This window comes from Oncorhynchus nerka, linkage group LG24 (assembly GCF_034236695.1).
Source record: "Oncorhynchus nerka isolate Pitt River linkage group LG24, Oner_Uvic_2.0, whole genome shotgun sequence".
Classification (NCBI taxonomy): Eukaryota; Metazoa; Chordata; class Actinopteri; order Salmoniformes; family Salmonidae; genus Oncorhynchus; species Oncorhynchus nerka.
The window spans coordinates 42,765,367-42,793,215 of record NC_088419.1 but is presented as its reverse complement, the minus strand read 5'-3'; the positions used below and the strand labels follow the sequence as shown (position 1 = coordinate 42,793,215).

The 27,849-nt window shown below is 43.1% G+C and overlaps 1 protein-coding gene across 4 annotated transcripts in view; it reads left to right on the top strand.

The window, feature by feature from the left end:
- LOC115108021 (Golgi resident protein GCP60-like) overlaps nt 1-27,471 on the top strand; it is a 36,570-nt gene extending 9,099 nt beyond the window's left edge. The window contains exons 2-8 of one of the 4 annotated variants that reach the window (XM_029631888.2): nt 16,264-16,405; nt 16,700-16,840; nt 16,965-17,123; nt 17,260-17,434; nt 22,960-23,158; nt 23,692-23,976; nt 24,280-27,471. In XM_029631888.2, coding sequence (XP_029487748.1) covers nt 16,264-16,405; nt 16,700-16,840; nt 16,965-17,123; nt 17,260-17,434; nt 22,960-23,158; nt 23,692-23,976; nt 24,280-24,494 — 1,316 coding nt within the window. In that variant the 3' untranslated portion in view covers nt 24,495-27,471. Of the gene's footprint in view, nt 1-16,263; nt 16,406-16,699; nt 16,841-16,964; nt 17,124-17,259; nt 17,435-22,959; nt 23,180-23,688; nt 23,977-24,279 lie in introns of all 4 variants that reach the window. The other 3 variants (XM_029631887.2, XM_029631886.2, XM_029631884.2) reach the window with 3 other exon arrangements.
- The last annotated feature ends 378 nt before the right edge of the window (nt 27,472-27,849 follow it).

Genomic DNA, 27,849 nt, shown 5'->3' with positions numbered 1-27,849 from the left:
ATGGTTGCATATCCCAGAACCAATGTGTCTGTGAGCAGGGGTGGAGAGAGCGTGTTCAATTTTGTGCAGATGAGGGATACACATTTTTTTTATTGTCCCTATCATGACGGAACGGTCCCCAACCCTATACCCTAGACACCCATCTGAACGACACTAATGCGAAGTCCTTATCTGTTTTATGGGCCTCCTGTGAGCTGCCTATATGTAGCCAAAACAGAAAGATAAATGTGTTCAGAGACAGACTAGAGCAGCACCGTCCCCTCAAGACTCTGAGCTTGCTTGGCAGGGTTGTTCCTCCAAATCCAGAGCTCCCTGATGGAGAGCATAATGTACAAGGAAATTCTCAAAGCTGCTAATGAGAACCTTGACGACCTTGTACCTAGCCGGTGGGGTACCCCCACCCAGGTAGTGGCAGTGCTGGCAAAACTGGCTGCAGTAACCCGTGGGGGGGGGGTCGCACTCGGACAATCAGAGAGGGGGCATATTATTGTGGCCCTGGTGGCACAAAATCATCAAAGGTCTGACTGCACAGAGATGCTTGCGAAAATGGTCACAAGGGGGACAAGTGTATGTGTTTCAGGGGAACGGGGTGGATCTGATCTCTACCTAGGACTTGACATTGGTTAATCAAATCTCAAATTTGTGCCTATTTTTGCTCAATCTTGCATGCTTGCTCAAACAGCTGTAACTGTATATGCATTCATAAATCAGTTGGGCTCTGGGATGTAACAACCATTGAGCATCTGAATTTATGGTTGATTCTGGGTCAAAGGGGTTTTGTGTGTGTGTGTGTGTATCCCACATTTGTTGCAAGGGGTGTAAGGATATTAGGGACAATTATAGGATGAATCACAATTATTCTTTGGTAGAATAATTGCTTGACAAAAATGCAATGTAATTGCAATCCAGGTTATAGGTAACAATCCTTTGCACATTATTACGCATATTAATTGTTAATGATGGCAATGAAGATACATATGTGTGTGTGTACATATATTTAAAGCAAATTGAGGTGAGTGTATTGGAAATCCTTTTAGCGGTTGATCTGTAAATTGTGGATATTTGGAGGCTTAAATATCATGACCTAGTGAGATATACAGTTGAAGTCTGAAGTTTACATACACTTAGGTATGAGTCATTAAAACACATCTACTTTGTGCATGACACAAGCAATTTTTCCAACAATTGTTTACAGACATATTATTTCACTTATCATTCACTGTATCACAATTCCAGTGGGTCAGAAGTTTACATACACTAAGTCCAGAGCCTCAGGATCGAGAATTTTTCTAACATCTGGATTACAACCAAATTATGATACGTGTACTATATTATGTAGTGGATCACTAACAAATAAACTCAGCAAGAAAATAATTGTCCTCTCACTGTCAACTGCATTTATTTTCAGGAAACTTAACTTGTAAATATTTGAATGAACATAGCAAGATTCAACAACTGAGACAAACTGAACAAGTTCCACAGACATGTGACTAACAGAAATGGAATAATGTTTCCCTGAATAAAGGGGGGGGGTAATCAAATGCTAGTCAGTATTCGGTGTGGCCACCAGCTGCATTAAGTACGGCAGTGCGTCTCCTCATGGACTGCACCAGATTTGCCAGTTCTTGCCGTGAGATGTTACCCCACTCTTCCACCAAGGCACCTGCAGGTTCCTGGACATTCTTGGGGGGGATGGACCTAGCCCTCACCCTCCGATCCAACAGGTCCCAGACGTGCTCAATGGAATTGAGCTCCGGGCTAACCTTCCTGTCTTGCAGGAAATCACGCACAGAACGAGCAGTATGACTGGTGGCATTGTCATTCTGGAGGGTTATGTCAGGATGAGCCTGTATGAAGGGTACCACATGAAGGAGGAGGATGTTTTCCCTGTAATGCACAGTGTTAAGATTGCCTGCAATGACAACAAGCTCAGTCCGATGATGCTGTGACACAGCGCCCCAGAACATGACGGACCCTCCACCTCCAAATCGATCCCGCTCCAGAGTACAGGCCTCTGTAACGCTCATTCCTTCTGCGATAAACGCGAATGCGACCATCACCCCTGGTGAGACACAACCGTGACTTTTTGCCAGTCCTGTCTGGTCCAGCGACGGTGTGTTTGTGCCCATACGTGACGTTGTTGCCTGTGATGTTTGGTGAGCACCTGCCTTACAACAGGCCTACAAGACCTCAGTCCAGCCTCTGTCCGCAATAGGCTGGCAGTTGTTTCCATCCTGTACTTGTCCCGCAGGTGTGATGTTCGAATGTACTGATCCTGTGCAGGTGTGTTACACGTGGTCTGCCACTGCGAGGATGGTCAGCTGTCCGTCCTGTCTCCCTGTAGCGCTGTCTTAGGTGTCTCACAGGACGGAAATGACAATTTATTGCCCTGGCCACATCTGCAGTCCTCATGCCTCTTTGCAGCATGCCTAAGGCGTGTTCACGCAAAAGAGCAGGGACCCTGGGCATCTTTCTTTTGGTGTTTTTCAGAGTCAGTAGAAAGGCCTTTTTAGTGTCCCAAGTTTTCATAACTGTGACCTTAATTGCCTACTGTCTGTAAGCTGTTAGTGTCTTAACAACCTTTCCACAGGTGCATGTTCATTAATTGTTTATTGTTGATTGAACAAGCATGGGAAATAGTGTTTAATCCCTTTATAATGAAGATAAGTGACGTTTTTTGGATTGTTACGAATTATCTTTGAAAGACAGGGTCCTAAAAAGGGATGTTTCTTTTTTTGCTGAGTTTACAACTTTTACATTATCCACATCACCACCAGACCATTATAGTATTCTCAGTGAACATATCCTGAAAGAAATTCTCACTCTGACAAATTTTAATAAGAAGTTAGCAAAAATAGGTAAGATCTTGCTTCCATGAAAAGGCAAATACCTGTTTGTTTGTTTTTTAAATCCCCCTGATTAGCTCTTTAGTCATATCCCAGTATACCTATTTGCTTATGGTCTTGCCTACACCTAGAAAATGTGTTTTAGATGATATGATAAATAAATATTATATTTGATTTGGAACAGCAAGCCAGACAATGTTAAACAGGCCTTTTGTATATAATGAATTTGGAGGGCAAAAATGATTAAATATTAAAACATTAGACCTCTCACTAAAGGCTTCAGTCATACAAAAGTTATACTTAAATCGAAAACTGGTTCTCTAGCAAATTAGTAAGAATGTCTCACCCTATGTTCAAGAAAGACCTTTTTCGCTTTTCAGATTACACCCTCTCACTTTCAGTAATTTGAAAAGGAAATCATCTGCTTACTATTGCTATTTTTAAAACAACCATGAAGTTGTTTGCAATTTCAATTTAATCCACCAGAAAATACAGAACAAATAATACAACAAATATTGTGGTTGAACTCAAATATACTAATTGATCCAAAAAACAACATATTTGTAAAAAAAATAATTATATACATATATATAAAAATTATATCCTAAATATGACTGGTGGAGGTATGCCACTCAGAGAGTGCTCATCCTTTATATTTATATATTTATTCATTTCTTTTACTTTTAGATTCATGTGTATTGTTGTGAATTGTTACTACTGCACTTTTGGAGCTAGGAACAGAAGCATTTCGCTACACCCGCGATAACATCTGCTAAATATGTGTATGTGACCAATAACATTTCACTAAGTTCTCAAATGTTCCATACGCACAAACATTTTGTGCACAAAATTGTTTACATCCCTGTTAGTGAGCATTTTATCCTTTTGTCAAGGTAATCCTGCCACCTGACAGGTGTGGCATATCAAGAAGCAAACAATGCCACAGAGCATGCAATTGGCATGCTGACTGCACGAATGTCCACCAGAGTTGTTGCCACAGAATTGAATGTTAATTTCTCTACCATAAGCCGCCAACCTCTTTTTAGACAATTTGGCAATATATCCAACCAGTCTCACAACCGCAGACCACGTATAACCATGCCAGCCCAGAACCTCCATCTGGCTTCTTCACCTGCAGGATGGTCGGAGGGGTGGTGCGGAGTTGTATTTCTGTCTGTAATAAAGCCCTTTTGTGGGGAAAAACTCATTCTGATTGGCTGGGCCTGACTCCCAAGTGGGTCGGCCTGGCTCCAAAGTCTGTGGGTCTATGCCAACCCATGGCTGCGCACCTGCCCAGTCATGGGAAATTCGTAGATTAGGGCCTAATTAATTTATTTCAATTGACTGATTTCTTAATATGAGCTGTAACTCAGCAAAATCTTTTACATTGTTGCATTTAACAAATTAAAAAAGTAATACATGGAAAGTTTTGTTCAAATCAAAAAGGGGTGCGGTCAAAAAGTGATATCAAATAGAACAACCTTTTAAACAAGTGGTATGCAAGCCAGATTCGAGACACGGACAGTTTTTCAGCCCATCGACAAGCAGTGTGTAGTTTTCAGAGGTCAGCCTTTGGAGATCCTTCTGTGCCTTAGTGACTTGACTTTTACTGCTTAATTGTAGGCTGACTGCCTTCCAATCTTCATAATTAAATGCACTTGGCTTCACATCAAAAGAAAGTCCCTGTTTCCTTTGAAGGGCCATTGAATGTAGACCACATACACATTTCATAGCCAATGGATAAGCATGGAAATACATTTGAGCCAATGCCATTACCATCGCTTCCGATATACACCTTTTTAAAGCAGAAATCTGAAGGTTGTGGGTGACCCTGTTCCACCCCACTTCTTGTTGTGTTTTCACTTTGAACGAAAACAAGGGGGTTGAGTTCTGAGCCTCCTTGGGCTGGCCTTCTGGGCTAGGTGTGTCTGCGCTAATCCTGCCTACTCAAATGACTCTGCTCCCCCAGAGTTGGAGAGGAAATGAAAGTCACTAACAACCTTACGCTTCAGCCGCCAGAAACAAAAAGAGCAGAAGTCAACAAGCATCATTCTCTGTTCTTGGATCAGAATCAACTTGATCCCAAAGGGGAAAAAGAAGCGAGAGACTGCTCATGACCAATCCATAAACTGGATTAACATTGGAATTAATTTTAACAAGTGGAAGAGTGACTGACATGGCCCCCGTTCTCATGAACTGGTAACATTAGGTAAGTGTTGGGTTGCGTGTTTAACCTGCTAGTTATGTTAGCTGCTAACCTCAGTGTGTTCAATGTTCATGCTAGCTGAGATGGCTAAGCTAGCTAACATATTTGGTATTCAGACTGTTTTGTACTCAAAGGAATCTAACAATAGCATCATGTAGCTACACTGCATAAACCCCAAAAGATGCTCAATGCCTTTATTTCAACTAGCTAACGTTAGCTAGCTGAAGCTAGGTGTGCCGATTGTTGACATGATAGTGTTTCGTGTGTAGATGATCATGCTAGCTAGGTGGTCGACAGCATTTCCAGCACCGGACCAATCCCCCAAAAAGTATCTAGCTTTAAAATTTGGTACAGTAACATCACACGAACATGTATTTCCCAGGGAGATACTGGTGAACACGGTCTGATTTCGAGGGAACCTGAGACAACAAGTTGTGGTTGTGAAAACTCCAACACTGAAAGAGGTAAGAAATGTATGCAATTTCTGTTATGCTTTGTGACTCAATTATTTTGTTGGTTATTGACCAAAATAGTTTGTTTGCCTGTTCAGCACATTCCCTGCCTATATACAGCATTGATTCTTACCCAGAGTAACCCAACTGAATGAATATCCATCATGGCCAGTAAAGTAAACAATGGCTCATCTGCATGACATATTGGTGGACTTATGGGTTAATGAAATCTTAGGATTTTACATTAGCATGACATCTTACATGGTTATACACATCGCCACATTCTATGTACAGTGTATTCCGACCCCTTTACTTTTTCCACATTTTGTTATGTTACAGCCTTATTCTAAAATGGATTCAATCGTTTTTTTTATCACTACCCCATAATTTATTCAGAATTAAAAAAAGATGCCTTATTTACTTAAGTATTCAGACCCTTTGCTATGAGACTAGAAATTGATCTCAGGTGCATCCTGTTTCCATTGATCATCCTTGAAATGTTTCTACAACTTGATTGGAGTCCGCCTGTGCTAAATTTCAATTCATTGGACATGAATTGGAAATGCAAACACCTGTCTATATAAGGTCCCACAGTTAGCAAAAACCAAGCCATGAGGTCGACGGAATTATCCATAGAGCTCCGAGACAAGATTGTGTCGGACAGATTTGGGGATGGGTACCAAAAAATGTCGGCAGCATTGAAAGTCCAAGAGCACAGTGGCCTCCATTCTTCATTGGAAGAAGTTTGGAACCACCAAGACTACCTAGAGCTGGCCGCCCAGCCAAACTGAGCAATCGAGGAAGGGCCTTGGTCAGGGATGTGACCGAGAAGCCGATAGTCACTCTGTTAGAGCTCCAGAGTTCCTCTGTGGTGGGAGAAACTTCCAGACGAACAACCATCTCTGCAGCACTCCACCAATCAGGCCTTTATGGTAGTGTGGCCAAACAGAAGCCACTCCTCAGTAAAATGCACATGAGAGCCCACTTGGAGTTTGCCAAAAGGCACCTAAAGGACTTTCAGACCATTTAGAAAAAAGATTCTCTGGTCTGATGAAACCAAGATTGAATTCTTTGACCTGAATGCCAAGTGTCACGTCTAGAGGAAACCTGGCACCATCCCTACAGTGAACCATAGTGGTGGCAGCATCATGCTGTGGCTTCGCGACAAGTCTCTGAACGTCCTTGAGTGACCCAGCCAGAGACCGTACTTGAACCCAATCGAACATCTCTGGAGAGACCTGAAAATGGCTGTGCAGCAACGCTCCCCATCCAATCTGACATAGCTTGAGAGGATCTGCAGAGAAGAATGGAAGAAACTCCCCAAATACAGATGTGCCAAGCTCGTAGTGTCATGCCCAAGAACACTCAAGGCTGTAATCGCTGCCAAAAGTGCTTCAGCAAAGTACAGAGTAAAGGGTCTGAATACCGAGTGCACTGTATGTAAAGGACATTGTTGTGACAGACTTATTTGGTGGTAATGTCAACACAGCATTGATGGTGATTCACAATCCTGGACAGCATTGAAGAAGTGGTTGAATTCATAAATGGTGTGTTCTCGCTATAATGTACTCATGTTCCATAAATATTATGTGATCAAAATCACCTTTTTTTGGTATATGCATAGGATGCAGTCTGATATATACAGGAAATGACTGCAATGTACCGTGTACTATTGATGTAAAAATGTTTTCCCAATGTCAACCTATAATGCGCAGGATAGTTTGGACCTGTTGGATGGAAGAAACCAAGTCAACCATAGATGATGACGAACATCCTAACCCTTTAGCTACACTATGTGCATCACCATCAAAAGTATCCATGTGGCGTTCTATCTGGTACAGAAACCAACCAAATCAACTTAGTCTCATTATTTCAATTCACATGATAAAATGCACTTAAGCCATTGAAAATGTAACCTCTGTAGCAGGCCCGTTAGGATGCAATGCGGTCTTACCTGCTCTGATGACCTAGTAGGTGTTGCTCCTGGTTCCCACCTTTCAGCACATAGGTTTGTGGTCTGGAGGTGTAGGACCTGGCAAAAGGGTCGTCATTCCAAACTGCTGTGTGTGGTTGGTACTGGCCTCACGAGAGGCTGTGGCACCATGTAGGCTTTTTACCTGGGAGCTGATAGCTAGTGCATTCAAAAAGTATTCAGACTCCTTGACTTGTACCACATTTTGTTACATTATAGCCTTATTCTAAAATTCATTAAATTGTTTTTCCCCCCCTCGTCAGTCTACACACAATACCCCATAATGACAAATCAAAAGTTTTTAGAAAAGTTTGCAAATACATAAGAATTCAGACCCTTTACTCGTTACTTTGTTGAAGCACATTTGGTAGTAATTCCAGCCTTGAGTCTTTGGCAAGCTTGGCACACCTGTATTTGGGGAGTTTCTCACATTCTTCTCTGCAGCACCTTTCAAGGTCTGTCAGGTTGGATGGGGAGCGTTTTCAGGTCTCCAGAGATGTTCGATCTGGTTCAAGTCCGGGCTCTGGCTGGGCCACTCAGAGACTTGTCCTGAAACCACTCCTGCATTGTCTTGGGTGTGTGCTTAGGGTCTCTGTCCTGTTGGAAGGTGAACCATTGCCCCGGTATAATGTCCTGAGCCCTCTGGAGCAGGATTTCATCAATGATCTCTCTGTACTTTGCTCTGTTCATTGTTCCCTCAATCCTGACTAGTTTCCCAGTCTCTTCCGCTGAAAAATATCCCCACCACAGCATAATGCTGCAACCACCATGCTTCACCGTAGGGTTTCCTCCAGGCGTGACGCTTGGCATTCAGACCAAAGAGTTCAATCTTGGTTTCATCAGACCAAAAGGTGCCTTTTACAAACTCCAAGCGGACTGTCATGTGCCTTTTACTGAGGAGTGGATTCCATCTGGCCACTCTACCATAAAAGCCTGATTGGTGGAGTGTTGCAGAGAGAGTTGTTCTTCTGGAAGGTTGTCCTATCTCCACAGATGAACAATCGGCTTCTTCGTCACATCCCTGACCAAGGCCCTTCTCCCCTGATTGCTCAGTGTGGCCGGGCGGACAGCTCTAGGAAGAGTCTTGGTGGTTCCAAACTTCTTCCATTTAAGAATGATGGAGGCCACTGTGTTCTTGGACGTTCAGTGCTGCAGAAATGTTTTGGTACCCTTCCCAGATCTGTGCCTCATCTATGCTCTCCGGACAATTCCTTCGACCTTCTGGCTTGGTTTTTGCTCTGACATGCACTGTCAACTGAGGGACCTTTATATAGACAGGTGTGTGCCTTTCCAAATCATGGCCAATCAATTGAATTTACCACAGGTGGAATTCAATCAAGTTGTAGAAACATCTCAAGGATGATCAATGGAAACAATATGTACCTGAGTTCAATTTCGAGTCTCATAGCAAAGAGTCTGAATACTTATTGTTAGGTTCTAATTTTCAGAGTAAATAACTGACGGACAATAGAGAAGCTTAACCAAGTTTAATTCTATCCAAAGGGTCGATACAGCTGGATTCAAAAAAATGAAATTTCACACAAGCACTTATATTTAACCCTTTCTCTGAGGCTAAGTCTCCTCCGCAACAAAACAGCCAATGCATCTCTGTTACTAGACAGAACCTTAGTGATATCTGTTCTTCCTCATCTAACCTGACCTTTACCCCAAAGTTCTCACTCCTCCCCAACTCAAGGCTGTCATGGTTATTGATACCAGACTCTCTCTTCTCCCATAGGATCCCTGATGTCTAACAATAACATATCCTGACATAATGTAAATGTTATACATTCCCCCTCTCCTTTGGTTCTAAGATCTCCGCCTGTCTCCCCTACACATTCCAAAGCCATCTGACTCCTACAGATAACCATTAACTTCTGATATAACAACCATTCTCTATCATCCCTCAGATACTATAGTATTACTTCTGATCTATCATGTCTCTAGTATAGCAATGTTCAAAGTTTACCCAGAATCCAAATTTATATAAATTAGGTATTTTTGTCCAAAAAAATGCAAAAATTACTACAAACCTATTTTCGCTTTGTCGTTATGGGGTATTGTGTGTAGATTGAGGATTTGTATTTATTTAATCCGTTTTAGAATAAGGCTGTAACGTAATGATGTGGAGAAAGTCAAGGGGTCTTTTCATATGAACTGTATGTCCTGCCTTGTATGTGTGTGTTTATTTAAGTTCTACAAGTGTTCAGTTGTCATGTAATTGTCCCAATTTTGGGTGAGAGTCACTTTTAATTGTAATGTTTAATTGTGAATTACAGTTGAAGTTTACATACACTTAGGTTGGACTCATTATAACTCGTTTTTCAACCACTCCACAAATTTCTTGTAAACAAACTATAGTTTTGGCAAGTCTGTTAGGAAATCTACTTTGTGCATGACAAGTCATTTTTCTAACAATTGTTTACAGACATTATTTCACTTACAATTATCTGTATCACAATTCCAGTGGGTCAGAAGTTTACATGCACTAAGTTGACTGTGCCTTTAAACAGCTTAGAAAATTCCAGAAAATTATGTCATGGCTTAGGATGCTTCTGATAGGCTAATTGACATCAGTTGAAATAATTGGAGTTGTTCCTGTGGATGTATTTCAAAGCCTACATTCAAACTCTGTGCCTCTTTGCCTGACATCATGGGAAAATCTAAAGAAATCAGCCAAGACCCCAGAAGAAAAAATTGTGGACCTCCACAATTCTGGTTCATCCTTGGGAGCAATTTACAAACGCCGGAAGGTACCACGTTCATCTGTACAAACAATAGTACGCAAGTATAAACAACCATGGGACCATGCAGCCGTTATACTGATCAGGAAGGAGGCGCGTTCTGTCTCGTAGAGATGAACATACCTTGGTGTGAAAAGTGCAAATCAATCCCAGAACAACAGCAAAGGCGCTTGTTAAGATGCTGGAGGAAACGGGTACAAAAGTAAAACAAGTCCTATATCGACATAACCTGAAAGGCCACTCAGCAAGGAAGAAGCCACTGCTCTAAAACTGCCATAAAAAAGCCAGACTACCGTTTGCAACTGCACATGGGGACAAAGATTGTAATTCTGGGAGGAATGACCTCTGGTCTGATGAAACAAAAATAGAACCGTTTGGCCATAATGACCATCGTTATGTTTGGAGGAAAAAGGGGGATGCTTGCAAACCAAAGAATACCATCCCAACTGTGATGAACGGGGGTGGCAGCATCATGAGGCACTAAACAAAATAGATGAGTCAAGAGTCAAGTCTTACATGAGTCAAGTCTTTTGTCATGCATTAAGTAGTCCCATTCATCCGTGGATCTGTTACTACAGCAGTGTTAATGCTGATGCGAGAGAGAAATCACATCACTGAAATTATTAGCGCAAGTGTCAATGGCCTTTCCAAGTTTTCATAGTATTGATTCTAATGTAATTGTATATTCATTTGTTTCACCAGGAAAAGGTTAAATAGTTGTGGCTGCCATAGAATGGCTGCCATTCTGTATCAACAAAAGTTTCCTACCAAGCCCCTTGCACTGATGTTCTTGCCTGGTTGGTAATGGTACAGAATGACACACTGTATACACACCACTGTATCCTATGCATATGCTGAAAAATAAACATTGATTTGATAACATAATATTGATGGAATATTAGTAAATAATGTGAACATACGCACGGTTTTGAGAGAGAATTAATACATTTCTTAACTATACTCAAAGTACTTGTATGAACAAAAAATTCATACCATCATATTCCCTTTATACACCCCCACTGTATCCTGTGCATATGCCAAATAAACATTGATTTTGATAACATAGATAGTAAACTCAGCAAAAAATAAAATAAACGTCCCTTTTTCAGGACCCTGTCTTTCAAAGATAATTCGTATAAATCCAAATAACGTTTCAGATCTTTATTATAAAGGGTTTAAACACTGTTTCCCGTGCTTGGTCAATGAATCATAAACAATGAATGAACATGCACCTGTGGAACGGTCGTCAAGACACCAACAACTTACATATGGTAGGCAATTAAGGTCACAGTTATGAAAACTTGGGACACTAAAGAGGCCTTTCTACTGACTCTGGAAAAACAAAGATGCCTAGTGTCCCTGCTCGTCTGTGTGAACGTGCCTTAGGCATGCTGCAAGGAGTCATGAGGACTGCAGATGTGGCCAGGGCAATAAATTACAATGTCCGTCCTGTGAGACACCGAACAGCGCTACAGGGAGACAGGACGGACAGCTGATCGTCCTCGCGGTGGGAGACCACGTGTAACAACACCTGCACAGAATCGGTACATCCGAACATCACACCTGCAGGACAGGTACAGGATGGCAACTGCCTGAGTTAACCCGGGAACGCACAATCCCTCCATCAGTGCTCAGACCGTCTGAAATACGCTGAGAGAGGCTGGACTGAGGGCTTGTAGGCCTGTTTTTAGGCAGGTCCTCACCAGACATCACTGGCAACAATGTCGTCTATGGGCACAAACCCACTGTCGCTGGACCAGACAGGACTGGCAAAAAGTGCTCTTCATTGATGAGCCGCGGTTTTGTCTCACCAGGGGTGATGGTCGGATTCGCGTTTATCGTCGAAGGAATGAGCGTTGCAACGAGGCCTGTACTCTGGCGCAGGATCGAGGTGGAGGGTCCGTTATGGTCTGGGATGGTGTGTCACAGGATCATCGGACTGAGCTTGTTGTCATTGCAGGCGATCTCAATGCCATGCGTTACAGGTTAGACATCCTCCTCCCTCATGTGGTACCCTTCCTGCAGGCTCATCCTGACATAACCCTCCAGCATGACAATGCCACCAGCCATACTGCTCGTTCTGTGCGTGATTTCCTGCAAGACCGGAATGTCAGTGTTCTGCCATAGCCAGCTAAGAGCCCGGATCTCAATCTGGGACCTGTTGGATCGGAGGGTGAGGGCTAGCCCCCCCCAGAAATGTCCAGGAACTTGCAGGTGCTTTGGTGGAAGAGTGGGGTAATGGCTCACAGCAAGAACTGGCAAATCTGGTGCGGTCCATGAGGAGGAGATGCACTGCAGTATTTAATACAGCTGGTGGCCACACCAGATACTGATTTTTTATTTATTTTTTACCTCCCCCCTTTGTTCAGGGACACATTCAATTTCTGTTAGTCACATGTCTGTGGAACTTGTTCAGTTTGTCCGTTGAATCTTATGTTCATACAAATATTTACACATGTTAAGTTGAAAATAAACACAGTTGACAGAGGACTTTTTTTTTTTTTATTATGATTTTATATGTAGTGTTTTGTTCTTACCAGTGTAAGATGCTAATGTACCATCCTATGACTTCATGGCCCATGGTCCACCAATATGTCATGCAGATGAGCCATTGTTTACTATACTGACTACGCTGGATATTTATTTTAAGTCCGTTACAAACCAATTCTTAATTACAATGACCGCCTAACCCGGACAACGCTGGGCCAATTGTGCGCCACCCTATGGGACTCCCAATCACGGCCGGTTCTGGTGGGTAGTTCACACTAGGTAGGAATCAATGCTGTTTATATACAGGCGATGTGCTAAACAGGCAAACATGGCTAACGATTTTGGTATTTTACCAACAAAATAATTATTGAATCCCAAAGCATAATAGAAAATGCAAATACAGCATTTCTTACCTTGGTCAATTACCAACAAAATAATTATTGATTCACAAAGTAAAACAGAAGATGTATACAGCATTTCTTAATTCTTCAGTGTTGGTGTTTGCACAACCACAACATGCACAGTCTTAGGTTAACTTGAAATCAGACTGTCTCCACCAGTATCTCCCTGAGAAATGTTGTATTTTGGGTTTATTAATCATCCCCATCTAGCTGCTGACAAGGCAGCAGCTACTCTTCCTGGGGTCCAGCTACATTAATACAGTTACATACAGTTAACAATATGACATTACATTTCATAACACTTTACCCAATACATTTAGTGTGTTCCCTCAGGCCACTTCTCCACTATCACATATTTACAATACAACATCCATGTGTACATGTGTGTCTGCACAGTCCCCAGTCCCCCTGTTCAATATGGTATAATTGTATCGTTTTTAAAAATCCTATTCTACTGCTTGCATCAGTTACCTGATGTGGAAAAGAGTTCAATGTAGCCATGGCTCTATGTAGTACTGTGCACCTCCCATAGTCTGTTCTTGACTTGAGGATTTTGAAGAAACCTTTGGTGGCATGTCTTGTGAGGTATGCATGGTTGTCCGAGCTGTGTGCTAGTAATTATGAAGTCAGTCTCTCCTCAAATCTGAGCCATGAGAATGGCTCAAGAAATGCATATTATTGTTAGTGTACTTTTAAGGGCCAGCCATGCCGCCCTGTTCTGAGCCAATTGGATTTTTCCGAGGTCCCTCTTGGTGGCACCTGACCACATGACTGAACAGTAGTCCAGGTGCGACAAAACTACAGCCTGTAGGATCTGCCTTATTGATACTGTTGTTAAGGCAGAGCTTTATTTTGGAAAGACTCCTCCCCATCTTAGCTACTGTTGTATCAACATGTTTTGACCATGACCGTTTACAATCCAGGGTTACTTTAGTCACCTTAACTTGCCCAATTTCCACATTGATTTATTACAAGATTCAGTTGCTGTTTAGGTTTTAGTGAATCATTTGTCCCAACTACAATGCTTTTAGTTTTTGAAATGTTTAGGAATTTATTCCTTGCCGCCATTCTGAAACTGCAGCTCTTTAATTGCTGCAGTGATTTCACTCGCTGTAGTAGCTGACGTGTATAGTGTTGCGTCATCCTCATACATAGGCACACTGGCTTTACTCAAGGCCAGTGAAATTTCATAAGTAAAATTGATAAAAGTAAGGGCCTAGTCAGCTGCCCTGGGGGATTCCTGATTCTACCTGGATTATTTTGGAAAGTCTTCCATTAAAGAACACCCTTCTGTTAGACAGGTAATGCTTTATCCACAACATAGCAGGGGGTCTAAAGCCATGACACATACATTTTTCCATCAACAGACTGTGATCAATAATGTCAAAAGCCTCAAAGAAAAAAACAACACAGCTCTCACAATCTTTGTATCATGAATTTCTCAGCCAATCATCAGTCATTTGTGTAATTGCTGTGCTTGTTGAATGTCCTTCCCTACAAGCATGCTGAAAGTCTGCTGTCAATTTGTATACTGTAAAATAGCATTGTATCTGGTCATGTCTTTTCCCCCCAAAAGTTTAGTAGGGATTGGTAATCGGTTGATTGTTCGGCTATTTGAGCCAGTAAAGGGGGCTTTACTATTCTTGGGTAGCGGAATGACTTTTGCTTCCCTCCAGGCCTGAGGGCACACACTTTCTAGTAGGCTTAGATAGAAGATATGGCAAATAGGAGTGGCAATATCAGCACTGTTATCCTCAGTAATTTTGCATCGAAGTTAAACACCAGTGGCTTGTCATTGTTGATAAACAACGATGTTATTATTATTTTTTACATCTTCCACACCCTATGGAATTCAAAATTACAATGCTTGTCTTTCATAATTTAATCAGTTACACTTGGAATTGTCGTGTCAGCGTTTGTTGCTGGCATGTCGTACCTACATTTGCTTATCTTGCCAATTAAAAAATAAAGTAATTGGCAATGTACAGAAACATATCTGACCAAATGGTATAGCTAGAAGCATTTTTGGGGGGTGGTCCTGGACAGAAACTGCTGTCTTACCACCTAGCTAGTTAGCATTATCATCTACAAACGAGAGACACTACCATGTAAACAATCTGCATATCTAGCTTCAGCTAGCTGACTGTACCTAGTTGAAATAAAGGCATTGAGCATCTTGTTGGGGTTTATGCAGTGTCGCTACATGATGGTATCGTTAGATTCCTTCGAGTACAAAACAGTCCAAATTCAGATGTTAGGTAGCCTTGTTAGCTGCTAGCTTGAACATTGAACACATTAAGGTTAGTAGCTAACGTAGCTAGCAGGCTAAAAACGTAACCCAACACTTACCTAACGTTACCAGTCCATGAGAACGGTGGCCATGTCAGTCACACTTCCATCGGTTAAAATTAATCCAGTTTATCATGTTTATGGATTGGTCATTAGCAGTCTTTCTCGCTGCTTTTTATATTTTGGGGTTGAGTTGATTCAGATCCAAGAACAGAGAATGATGCTTGTTGGCCCAGTCTGCTCTTTGTTTCTGGCGGCTGAAGTATTAGGTTTCAAGTGACTTTCACTTCCTCTCCAGCTCTGGGGCAGTAGGGTCATTCGAGTATGCGGATTAGCAGAGACACACCTAGCATAAAAGTCCAACCCAAGGTGGCTCAGGGCTCAACTGCCTTGTTTTCGTTCAAAGTGAAAACACTACACAAGAAGTGGGGAGGCATAGGTTCACCCACAATCTGTGGATTTCTGCTTTAATATAGTCACAACATTGTGTAAACAGGTTCTAAAGCTGGACTTCTCCTATTCTTCAGTGAAGCTGTGCATTGCAGTCATTGTTAATTTCTCCCAAAGGGCATTGGCAATATAAGGAGTGCACATTTAGAGAGCATGTCTTTCTCTCATCATTCGATCTGGTCTAAATTGAGGCTTTTCTACGACAAAGGTCTGACATGGCTAACTTTTTCGCTGACTGTATACACTGTAAAAGGGACATGTCAGTCACCATTCGCTAGCAACACGCTTAGCAACAAGATGTTCTGTGTGCCATTTCCAATATAGGCCTGTCTAGCAATGACTGATCAACATATTATTTGCCTTGATAGTGTGTTGCAGAGTCTAGCCCATTAGCTGGTTTGTCTTGTCCTCAGATAAGGATGGCAAGGCCTTCCACCCCACCTATGAAGAGAAGCTTCGTCTGGTGGCCCTCCACAAGCAGGTGTTACTGGGGCCATACAACCTCGACGCCTCTCCAGAGGTGGGCTTCTTTGACGTCCTGGGAAATGACCGCAGGTAAACCACCCCCACCCCAGTGTGTGTGACTTTTTAACTCCAGCTGATGCTCCAGCACTACTGCTGCAGCTGTGTTTCAGGAAACGTGAGGAAACCGTTTGGAATCCAGGTTTTTCACAGCTCAGTGTGAAAAAGTTGTCCCCCATCTCTATCTCCCACTCTAATTTAAATTCAAAGGGGCTTTATTGCCATGGGAACATATGTTTATATTGCCAAAGAAAGTAAAATAAACAAAAGTGAGAAATTGAACATATACAGTACAAAAAAACTATACTATCCCTCTTTCCCCTTTAGGAAAGAGTGGGCTGCTCTGGGTAACATGGAGAAGGAGGAGGCTATGGTGGAGTTTGTCAAGCTGTTGAACAAATGCTGTAATTTATTTGCACCCTATGTCACCTCCCACCAAATAGAGAAGGATGAGCAGGAGAGGAAACGGTAAGTTGTCCAGGAGGACAGACATTTCTGCCCATGACAGCAACATGGTGGAAACTACCCTAGGACTTAGGGAGTTTACTCAAGTTTGTCGTGTTTTTGTCTCTTTCCTTCCATCTTACCTCAGGAGGGAGGAGGAGGAACGACAGCGCCGCGAGGATGAAGAGAGGGAGCGACAGAGGCAGGAGGAGGAGAGACAGATGATCGAAGAGGAGGAGAGGCTGAATAGGGAGGAGGAGGAGAGGAGGCAGTTGGAGGAGGAGAGGCTACGGGTGGAGCAGCAGAAGTGAGTACTGTGTCTGTGTGTATGATAGATTATCAGTTTCTTTAGCTTCAGCTTTACCTCTCTACAGTAGTCCAGTGTTTGTTGAAGGAAGGGTGCTGAGTTGACTCTCCTCCATCCTCCCTCTCCCTGTGTGCAGACAGCAGATCATGGCAGCACTGAATGCCCAGACGGCGGTGCAGTTCCAGCAGTATGCTGCCCAGCAGTACCCAGAGAGCCCTGAGCAGCAGCTGGGTCTCATACACCAGCTACAGGAACAACACTACCAACAGTACATGCAGCAGCTCTACCAGGTCCAGCTGGCACAACAACAGGTACACACAACAACATTCTATGCACTCCACATCTTCCTCAAGCAAGTGGGTAGGACAATGACATCACATCAGACCAACTCCTTGAATGCAATACTTCTTGAAGTTTGCTGTTGTCAAAAAAGCACTGTTTTAAGCGAAACATTTTATTTTATTTTTTATCCATAAGTGTGTGCACATTACTATAGGGGAGAGTGGGGTAAGTTGGGCAATTTTTTTATATATTTTTTTACATTCAGCATCACTCCAAGGAAAATATAGTATTCTTTCTAACAAAGATATCTAGATATATTTCAGGATGATGTTTATCCCCAGAAATAATCAGAATTCATGTAAAAATGTGTTTTGAAAACCATAGCTTGTCCAAAAACAGTGGTCTCTTGGCACAACTTACGGTCATGGGGTCTGTTGAGCTGCAGGACAGGCTAAGTTAAAGGACCGTTCTACCCCAAAACTATCTTTTGGTATTTGTTTCATTAGTCCTTTGTTGATATAGTCACAAAATGTTTTGCATGTCAGCAATCAAGTTGCTGACATGCACAACATGCAAAACATGTTGGGACTATATCAACAATGGACTAATGAAACAAATACCAAAATATTGTTTTTTGGTGGAGTTTTCTTTTAAGCCACCTACAAATTTCTGTACTGAATAAAATATTACCACTACCGTTTTAAAACCAAACACAATTTAACACCATCACAAACGCTTTTGTCTTTTTAAACGCCTTCACCAGTAGGAATCCACTTTTCTGAGCTGAAAGACGATGACCAGAGCTTACCCATGTCAATAAGTCATAGTTTTAGTCAAAGTATGACATATGTTAGGTGTTCCAGTGGCATGCATTGAAATGCGTGGCTTTTCTTTTGCAAAATCACTATGAATTAACGGACATATTTTCAAATAATTGTCAACCTACAGTGCCTTCAAGAAGTGTTCATACCCCTTGACTTATTCCACATTTTGTTTTACAGCCTGAATTCAAGTGTTTAAATATTATATATTTTTTCACCCATCTAAACACTACCCCACAATGATGACGTGAAAACATGTTTTTATAAATGTTTGCAAATATCTAATTTTACATAAGTAAATCAAATAATCAAATCAAATTTTATTTGTCACATACACATGGTTAGCAGATGTTAATGCGAGTAGCGAAATGCTTGTGCTTCTAGTTCCGACAATGCAGTAATAACCAACAAGTAATCTAACTAACAATTCAAACTACTGTCTTATACACAGTGTAAGGGGATAAAGAATATGTACATAAAGATATATGAATGAGTGATGGTACAGAGCAGCATAGGCAAGATACAGTAGATGGTATCGAGTACAGTATATACATATGAGATGAGTATGTAAACAAAGTGGCATAGTTAAAGTGGCTAGTGATACATGTATTACATAAGGATGCAGTAGATGATATAGAGTACAGTATATACCCTACATTATTCATCTCATATGCATACGTATGTAACATTATATAAGGTAGCATTGTTTAAAGTGGCTAGTGATATATTTTACATTTCCCATCAATTCCCATTATTAAAGTGGCTGGAGTTGAGTCAGTGTGTTGGCAGCAGCCACTCAATGTTAGTGGTGGCTGTTTAACAGTCTGATGGCCTTGAGATAGAAGCTGTTTTTCAGTCTCTCGGTCCCAGCTTTGATGCACCTGTACTGACCTCGCCTTCTGGATGATAGCGTGGTGAACAGGCAGTGGCTCGGGTGGTTGTTGTCCTTGATGATCTTTATGGCCTTCCTGTAACATCGGGTGGTGTAGGTGTCCTGGAGGGCAGGTAGTTTGCCCCCGGTGATGCGTTGTGCAGACCTCACTACCCTCTGGAGAGCCTTACGGTTGTGGGCGGAGCAGTTGCCGTACCAGGCGGTGATACAGCCCGCCAGGATGCTCTCGATTGTGCATCTGTAGAAGTTTGTGAGTGCTTTTGGTGACAAGCCGAATTTCTTCAGCCTCCTGAGGTTGAAGAGGCGCTGCTGCGCCGCCTTCACGATGCTGTCTGTGTGAGTGGACCAATTCAGTTTGTCTGTGATGTGTATGCCGAGGAACTTAAAACTTGCTACCCTCTCCACTACTGTTCCATCGATGTGGATAGGGGGGTGTTCCCTCTGCTGTTTCCTGAAGTCCACAATCATCTCCTTAGTTTTGTTGACGTTGAGTGTGAGGTTATTTTCCTGACACCACACTCCGAGGGCCCTCACCTCCTCCCTGTAGGCCGTCTCATCGTTGTTGGTAATCAAGCCTACCACTGTTGTGTCGTCCGCAAACTTGATGATTGCGTTGGAGGCGTGCGTGGCCACGCAGTCGTGGGTGAACAGGGAGTACAGGAGAGGGCTCAGAACGCACCCTTGTGGGGCCCCAGTGTTGAGGATCAGCGGGGTGGAGATGTTGTTGCCTACCCTCACCACCTGGGGGCGGCCCGTCAGGAAGTCCAGTACCCAGTTGCACAGGGCGGGGTCGAGACCCAGGGTCTCGAGCTTGATGACGAGTTTGGAGGGTACTATGGTGTTGAATGTCGAGCTGTAGTCGATGAACAGCATTCTCACATAGGTATTCCTCTTGTCCAGCTGGGTTAGGGCAGTGTGCAGTGTGGTTGAGATTGCATCGTCTGTGGACCTATTTGGGCGGTAAGCAAATTGGAGTGGGTCTAGGGTGTCAGGTAGGGTGGAGGTGATATGGTCCTTGACTAGTCTCTCAAAGCACTTCATGATGACGGAAGTGAGTGCTACGGGGCGGTAGTCGTTTAGCTCAGTTACCTTAGCTTTCTTGGGAACAGGAACAATGGTGGCCCTCTTGAAGCATGTGGGAACAGCAGACTGGTATAGGGATTGATTGAATATGTCCGTAAACACACCGGCCAGCTGGTCTGCGCATGCTCTGAGGGCGCGGCTGGGGATGCCGTCTGGGCCTGCAGCCTTGCGAGGGTTAACACGTTTAAATGTGTTACTCACCTCGGCTGCAGTGAAGGAGAGTCCGCATGTTTTCGTTGCAGGCCGTGTCAGTGGCACTGTATTGTCCTCAAAGCGGGAAAAAAAGTTATTTAGTCTGCCTGGGAGCAAGACATCCTGGTCCGTGACTGGGCTGGTTTTCTTCTTGTAGTCCGTAATTGACTGTAGACCCTGCCACATGCCTCTTGTGTCTGAGCCGTTGAATTGAGATTCTACTTTGTCTCTGTACTGACGCTTAGCTTGTTTGGTAGCCTTGCGGAGGGAATAGCTGCACTGTTTGTATTTGTATATTTGTATTATTAAAAGCAGTGGTTCGCGCTTTCAGTTTCACGCGAATGCTGCCATCAATCCACGGTTTCTGGTTAGGGAATGTTTTAATCGTTGCTATGGGAACGACATCTCAACGCACGTTCTAATGAAACTCGCACACCGAATCAGCGTATTTGTCAATATTGTTATCTGACGCAATACGAAACATATCCCAGTCCACGTGATGGAAGCAGTCTTGGAGTGTGGAGTCAGCTTGGTCGGACCAGCGTTGGACAGACCTCAGCGTGGGAGCTTCTTTTTTTAGTTTCTGTCTGTAGGCAGGGATCAACAAAATGGAGTCGTGGTCAGCTTTTCCGAAAGGAGGGCGGGGCAGGGCCTTATGCGTCGCGGAAGTTAGAGTAACAATGATCCAAGGTTTTTCCACCCCTGGTTGCGCAATCGATATGCTGATAAAATTTAGGGAGTCTTGTTTTCAGATTAGCCTTGTTAAAATCCCCAGCTACAATGAATGCAGCCTCCGGATAAATGGATTCCAGTTTGCAAAGAGTCAAATAAAGTTCGTTCAGAGCCATCGATGTGTCTGCTTGGGGGGGATATATACGGCTGTGATTATAATCGAAGAGAATTCTCTTGGTAGATAATGTGGTCGACATTTGATTGTGAGGAATTCTAAATCAGGTGGACCGAATGATTTGAGTTCCTGTATGTTTCTTTCATCACACCATGTCTCGTTAGCCATAAGGCATACGCCCCCGCCCCTCTTCTTACCAGAAAGATGTTTGTTTCTGTCGGCGCGATGCGTGGAGAAGCCCGCTGGCTGCACCGCCTCCGATAGCGTCTCTCCAGTGAGCCATGTTTCCGTGAAGCAAAGAACGTTAGTCTCTGATGTCCCTCTGGAATGCTACCCTTGCTCGGATTTCATCAACCTTGTTGTCAAGAGACTGGACATTGGCGAGAAGAATGCTAGGGAGTGGTGCATGATGTGCCCGTCTCCGGAGTCTGACCAGAAGACCGCCTCGTTTCCCTCTTTTTCGGAGTCGTTTTTTTGGGTCGCTGCATGGGATCCATTCCGTTGTCCTGTTTGAAAGGCAGAACACAGGATCCGCTTCGCGAAAATCATATTCTTGGTCGTACAGATGGTGAGTTGACGCTGATCTTATATTCAGTAGTTCTTCTCGACTGTATGTAATGAAACCTAAGATGACCTGGGGTACTAATGTAAGAAATAACACGTAAAAAAAACTGCATAGTTACCTAGGAACGCGAAGCGAGGCGGCCATCTCTGTCGGCGCCTTGACACCCCCTGAGTCAATACTTTGTAGAAACACTTTTGGCAGCGATTGCAGCTATGCGTCTTTTTGGGTAACCTTTAAAAGCTTTCCACACCTGGATTGTGAAACATTTGCCTTTTATTCTTTTTTTAAAATTCCTCAAGATCTGTAAAATTGGCTGTTGAATGGCACACACACTCAATTGTCTCGAGGCTTGAAAATTCTTCTTTAGCATGTCTCATCCCCTTCATCTCCACTGTTTTGAAGTGGATTTAACAAGTGAGGGATCATAGCTCACCTGACTTCACCAGACTGTCATGGAAAGAGCAGGTGTTCTTAATGTTTTGTACACTCAGGGAATTAGCCAACACAGCTACAAGGATGCACCTTCATGCTATGTTTAGGACCTCATATTGAACCTAATAGAGACCCCAACTGATGTATAGAACCTTAGAATCTTTAAAGTATCTACTTTGGTTTAGATACAAGCATCATGAAACTTCTAACACAGGTTAACTTGACTTAGTCCAAAAAAACTATTTTCACCAACTTGCTTACCACTTTTCCCATGTAGTTTCTTCCTTCAGTGTCCATGAAAATGATGACCTCTTCCTAAATATTTGGTGATTGATTAATTTTGTGTATGGTTTCCTAGAAACAAGGGTGGCTCACTTTTCCCCTTTGGCTCAACTTACCACACTCTCCCCTATTTATACTTGGGATATCGCTTTTCAACAGGAAAAGTTCAGAAATAGCTGGAGGACGTCTTTAAAACACTGATTCTAAAACATTTCCCTAATTAGAGTTTTTATCAACTTCTGTTGTCTTTCATTTTTTATTAAGAGATTTTTTTGTGATCACTGTCACTACCTCGCCACGCCCCACCGTGATCACACTGTCCACGTCCTGCCGAATCTTCTGCTTGAAGTCCTTGAAAAGTTTGAGATTGTACAGAAATGTCTTAATTCTGCTGCCCTCCCAGTCATTGACCCTCCGTTCCCCCTCCCTCACCCTTCCAGGCAGCCTTACAGAAGCAGCAGGAGGATGCGGTGGTGAAGGCCACCCTGGAGGCCACTAGTGAGCCTGTAGCTGCAGCGCTCCCGGCTAGAGAGAAGGTCCCCTTGCTCAATGGCCAGTCAGACTCCCACTCTGAGGGCACGGACAGAGAGCCAGAGCGCTTAGAGCCTGCTGAGGAGGCCACTGAGAATGGGCCAATAGGTACACACACGCAAAGGCCAGGTACAAACATGCATGCACGCACACACACCGGCCAGGTAGATATACATGCAAGCATCCACAAGCGTGCACACATTCCAAATTGTAATGTGATGCCTTACTCTCTACACTTGGTGATGCGACTTTGGGGATCAGAAATGGATGAATAGGTGGAAGGGATATGTGAATGACTCCTCCCTAACCCTTCGATTGGCTAAGAAGTTGCTGGCAAGGACAGAGGATGCCAATTCCTGGATTGCAATCAAACCATGGAATTCATTCATCGGTTACAGCAGAGTATCTCTGCCTACTTTGTTATCCTGCATAGAACAAGGAGACAGTGTGCCCGTATAGCCCTAAAGCCAGTACTGCCTCATCTAGTGAAAATGAAAGTCACTTTTACTACTCAAAAGCATACATTTGTTTGTATCCTGTATTTTTCTGAAATGTTGTACCAGAGAAATGGATGTACATTGTGCATAATCTGCCACTGTTATATTTACACGCCTCTCTCATTCCATCCTCTCCCCCAGCAGACTCTCCCCCAGTCATAGCAGCCCCCTCCATGTGGACGCGACCCCAGATCAAGGACTTCAAGGAGAAGATTCGGCAGGACGTGGACAGTGTAATCACGGTGGGGCGTGGCGAGGTAGTGACAGTGCGAGTGCCCACCCACGAGGAGGGCTCCTACCTCTTCTGGGAGTTTGCCACGGACCACTACGATATTGGCTTCGGAGTCTTCTTTGAGTGGACAGATGCCGCCAATGCCTCGGTCAGTGTGCACGTCAGCGAGTCCAGCGACGAAGAAGAGGATGAGGAAGGTGAGGAGAGGAAGATGAGATGCCTGCTGGATTTCTAATGGGATGTTATGGGGTTATTTCGTGAGACCCGGGATACAGCTCTATTGAGAGGGCCTATACCTGCTTGTTTGTCATAGTTAATAGTTTTTCATGTCTTTAACATAGCCCCTTATTGTTAATGTGTATGGTCCTTTCATACTGCTAGAAAAACACTAGGCGGCTATTCACTGAAAGCCACCTCAGACCAGATGAAAATAATCTTGTAGTGTGATCCAGTAGTTACTGACCAGCCCCCCTGATGGTCTGCGTTCCCTCTATTTCCAGGTGAGCCCCCTAGTGAGGAGGAGAAGGCTAAGAAAGAGGCAGGGAAGCCGCAGGTGGATGAGATAGTGCCGGTGTATAGGCGGGACTGTCACGAGGAGGTCTATGCCGGCAGTCACCAATACCCTGGCCGTGGGGTCTACCTTCTCAAGTTCGACAACTCTTACTCTCTTTGGAGGTCAAAAAGTGTCTACTACAGAGTCTACTACACCAGATAAGCCTGGAGGGACTACAGGCGACGGGGAGTGTGTGTTTGAAGAGAGGAAGGGGGGGATGAGATTATCTGTTCTGGACTAGATCTCCAGAGGGCGATGGAGTTGCGTCGCACTCCCATTGGAGATGGGACTCCTGTCTCTCTGTGTGTGTGTGTGTGTGTGTGTGTGCTTACACCTCATTGGAGCCTGTGGAGTCCCGGAGGTAGTTAACCCTGTAGTGTGTTCACCACCTGTCGTCTTCTCGCTCTTAGAGAACAACTCTAGGACTTTCTTGTATTTAATGGCCATCTTTCCTGCCCAAACATCATCTAACCCTAGTCTGCCCTGTCATGTCATTGTTATGGCTGTGCTTCTCTCTGAGTGAGACACTCTTTAACCTGAGTTCAAATTTAACACAACTGAAGTCCAAACAGGGTTGGGGTTTTGTCTAATGAGAAAGTCATTGGTCAAACGGAGTCCAACATAGTGACACACTACACTACAGCACCATGCCTTTGTACTCCAGAAGGAGTCCCTCATAGACCACCACGGAGTAACACTAAAACACACTCATCTGAACACAATCATTTACTCCTCAAGTGGCAACGCTTCTATTGCAAGAGCTACGCCCAAATCCACATCAACCCCTAGCTCCTACCAGCTACATACTTCTGGAGGTCTGAGAGGGTTGGATTTAAGACATAAGCAATATTGCAGAATTTCTAGTATAGCCTGACCTAGGCCATGGTGGAGCTATTATCATATTGATATTATCTAAGCAAGTCCTTTCAGATCGCCACAAGTGCAAACGGGGGAGGGGCTAGGGATTCATTTGGGATTGTACACTGTTCTACTGAGCGAAGGATGATGAAGAGCAAGGGGTTAGAAGGGGTATAGGGTTGGAAGAGGGATATGACATGTACATGGAAAAGTTTGGTATCTCAAAATGGAATGCTGAAAAAAGCGAGATTGTGTCTAAAAAGCATTTAATTCATATTTATTATTCACCCTTTCTTGTAGTGTAGGATCATTTTTGTGTCTGTATAATATTTGGGTGTATTTCATCTCCAAACAGTGGCCTCCCTGCTTCAGGAGACATGTCTCTTTAGTCTTTTAGATGCTTCCTTTCCTTCATGGCCACTGATCTCAAAGGACATGAGAGGGGAAAATTATAAGGATGGAAACTTACCCATCTTTCCCTATCAGTGGCTATGAAGGACAGGGGACAAGGAAAGGAATCCAGTAAGGCGTATTGGGACACCCCCATGTCTGTTCTGAAGGAGACTGGGTATTGTCATCTATTGATCACTCCTGTGTGTGTTGAGTTTGTCCATGGACTGGAGATGCTAATCCTATTTCATACATACGAACTGCCGGCTAATAACTTAGAGGGAATCATCAGTTGAAACAATAACAAATTGAAATCCCCACCCCTGTTTCAGTAAAAAGCTGAGGGATAGGGCTGGAGAAAGGTAACCACTCTCAAATTCATTGACAGAGCTATGGATGAAAGGACTGACCATCCATGATTACAATTATAGTTTTAACCATATATAGTGCTTGTTTACATTTACTTTGTTTACCAACATTGGAGTGAAACAAGCTTATATTTGAAGTTCTGATGGGTTATGACAGTTGAACTGAAGTCATGAAGAATTTAACTTGAAAATGCCTCAAGAATCAATGGGAATATTTCATTCATTCAGAAGTCCGAAAAGGGATGATGCAACTGCACATTCCCCTTTAAGATGAGTTTTACTGTGACCTCTCTCGAGCATTTGATCTTTCTGTCCTAATTGATGGATTGATTCTGATTTTTTTTTTTTTTTTCAAATAGGACTGTCTGCTATCGCTAATAAACTGAGATGATCACGTCTAGCTCTCTAGTCATCCATGTCTCTTTGTTGAGAGTAATCAGTTACTAACTGAACTCGGACTGAGCTCTGAAGGTGTGTTTTTCTTTAACTCTTACTGTATGATCTCTTAGTTGTTTATCTTGTTGCCATTATTTGGTATTGTCCAGTCAGATGTTCCTCCACATTGCATCTGCATGCTTTGTGTTTCACTTGAAGTCAAAGTCAGCCACCAGGGTTTGTTTATTTAAAGAAAAACAAATATTTATTTAACTAGGCAAGTCAGTTAAGATCAAATTCTTATTTACAATGACGGCCTACTCCGGCCGAACTGTAACCCGGACACCGCCAATTGTGCGCCGCCCTATGGGACTCCCAATCACGGCCAGTTGTGATACAGGCTGGAATCAAACTCGGGAGCTGATCATTCTGTATGAATTGTTCTTCTTTTGAATTACTTTTTCGATGAATCATACCATTGTTTGGTTTCTGATGGGTTTTCAAGTCTCCTTTCCATTCAAAGATGCCTGGCATTACCTTAACACTTAATAACGTCCACTGTGCCGAGATTGGTTGCACATCAACAGGGGTCAGAAAGAGATTGAAATAGAATAAGGCCTACCGGTAAGCCAATCACCAACTCCGTCTCCTAGTTGTAGTTTGTACTGGTTGACTTGTGGCAATGGTTTTGACCCAGAAATTGAGAAATACATCATGCAAGGCACTATTGATGGTAAAGCTAGTTAGGAGCCACAAAGTTCAAGAAAGTCTCCATTATTGAGCTCTTTCATTGTGTTCTGTTCATTTGTCTGAAGTACTTTTGCTCACCAACTTTAAGCCTAATGATACAGATTGTTCTAGCCTTGTAAGTATATCATTATATAAATGGGTTTAAGTGTGGGTTCTAGAGATGGGGGGGGGGGGGGGCATGAGTTGAGAGTTGATGCACTGCAAAGTATGGAGAAGTGGATATTATGTACATTGTTCCCAAAAATGTCAAACTCTAAAGTGTAAACTGAAAGACTGGATGAAATGTGGGGGAAAAAGCTCATCCATTTTTGTATTGCTTTGACTTGTTTTGATCTGTATGTGTTTAAAGAAGAATCGGGCATATTTAATATTGATTAAACTTATGTTCATCTCTATTACCTGAATGTCATTTTATTCTCACATTTAAAAAATGTAAATGTAAAACATCTACAATTACAGTTTGTGTTCAACTCTATTACAGTCAAGGGGTTACGCCAAGGTTTTATTTAAATTACTCCTGTCTCACTATGGTAATGCCTGAGGGTGGAGTCAATCTAGGAAGATACAATCACACATCTAGACAGGAGAAACTGCCACTCCACTTCCCATATAATGGGCTGCAGTCCGCTCCTTTCTTAATTTTCTTTTACCTTCACATGCCCTAAGGATGCCCCCAGACTTCTTCAGGAGGGTTTTTATATGGACAACTTAGACGACAGAATCAAGAAAGCCCACACTCTTAAAGTGTTTTAAATGTCAGCATTTTAACCAAACCG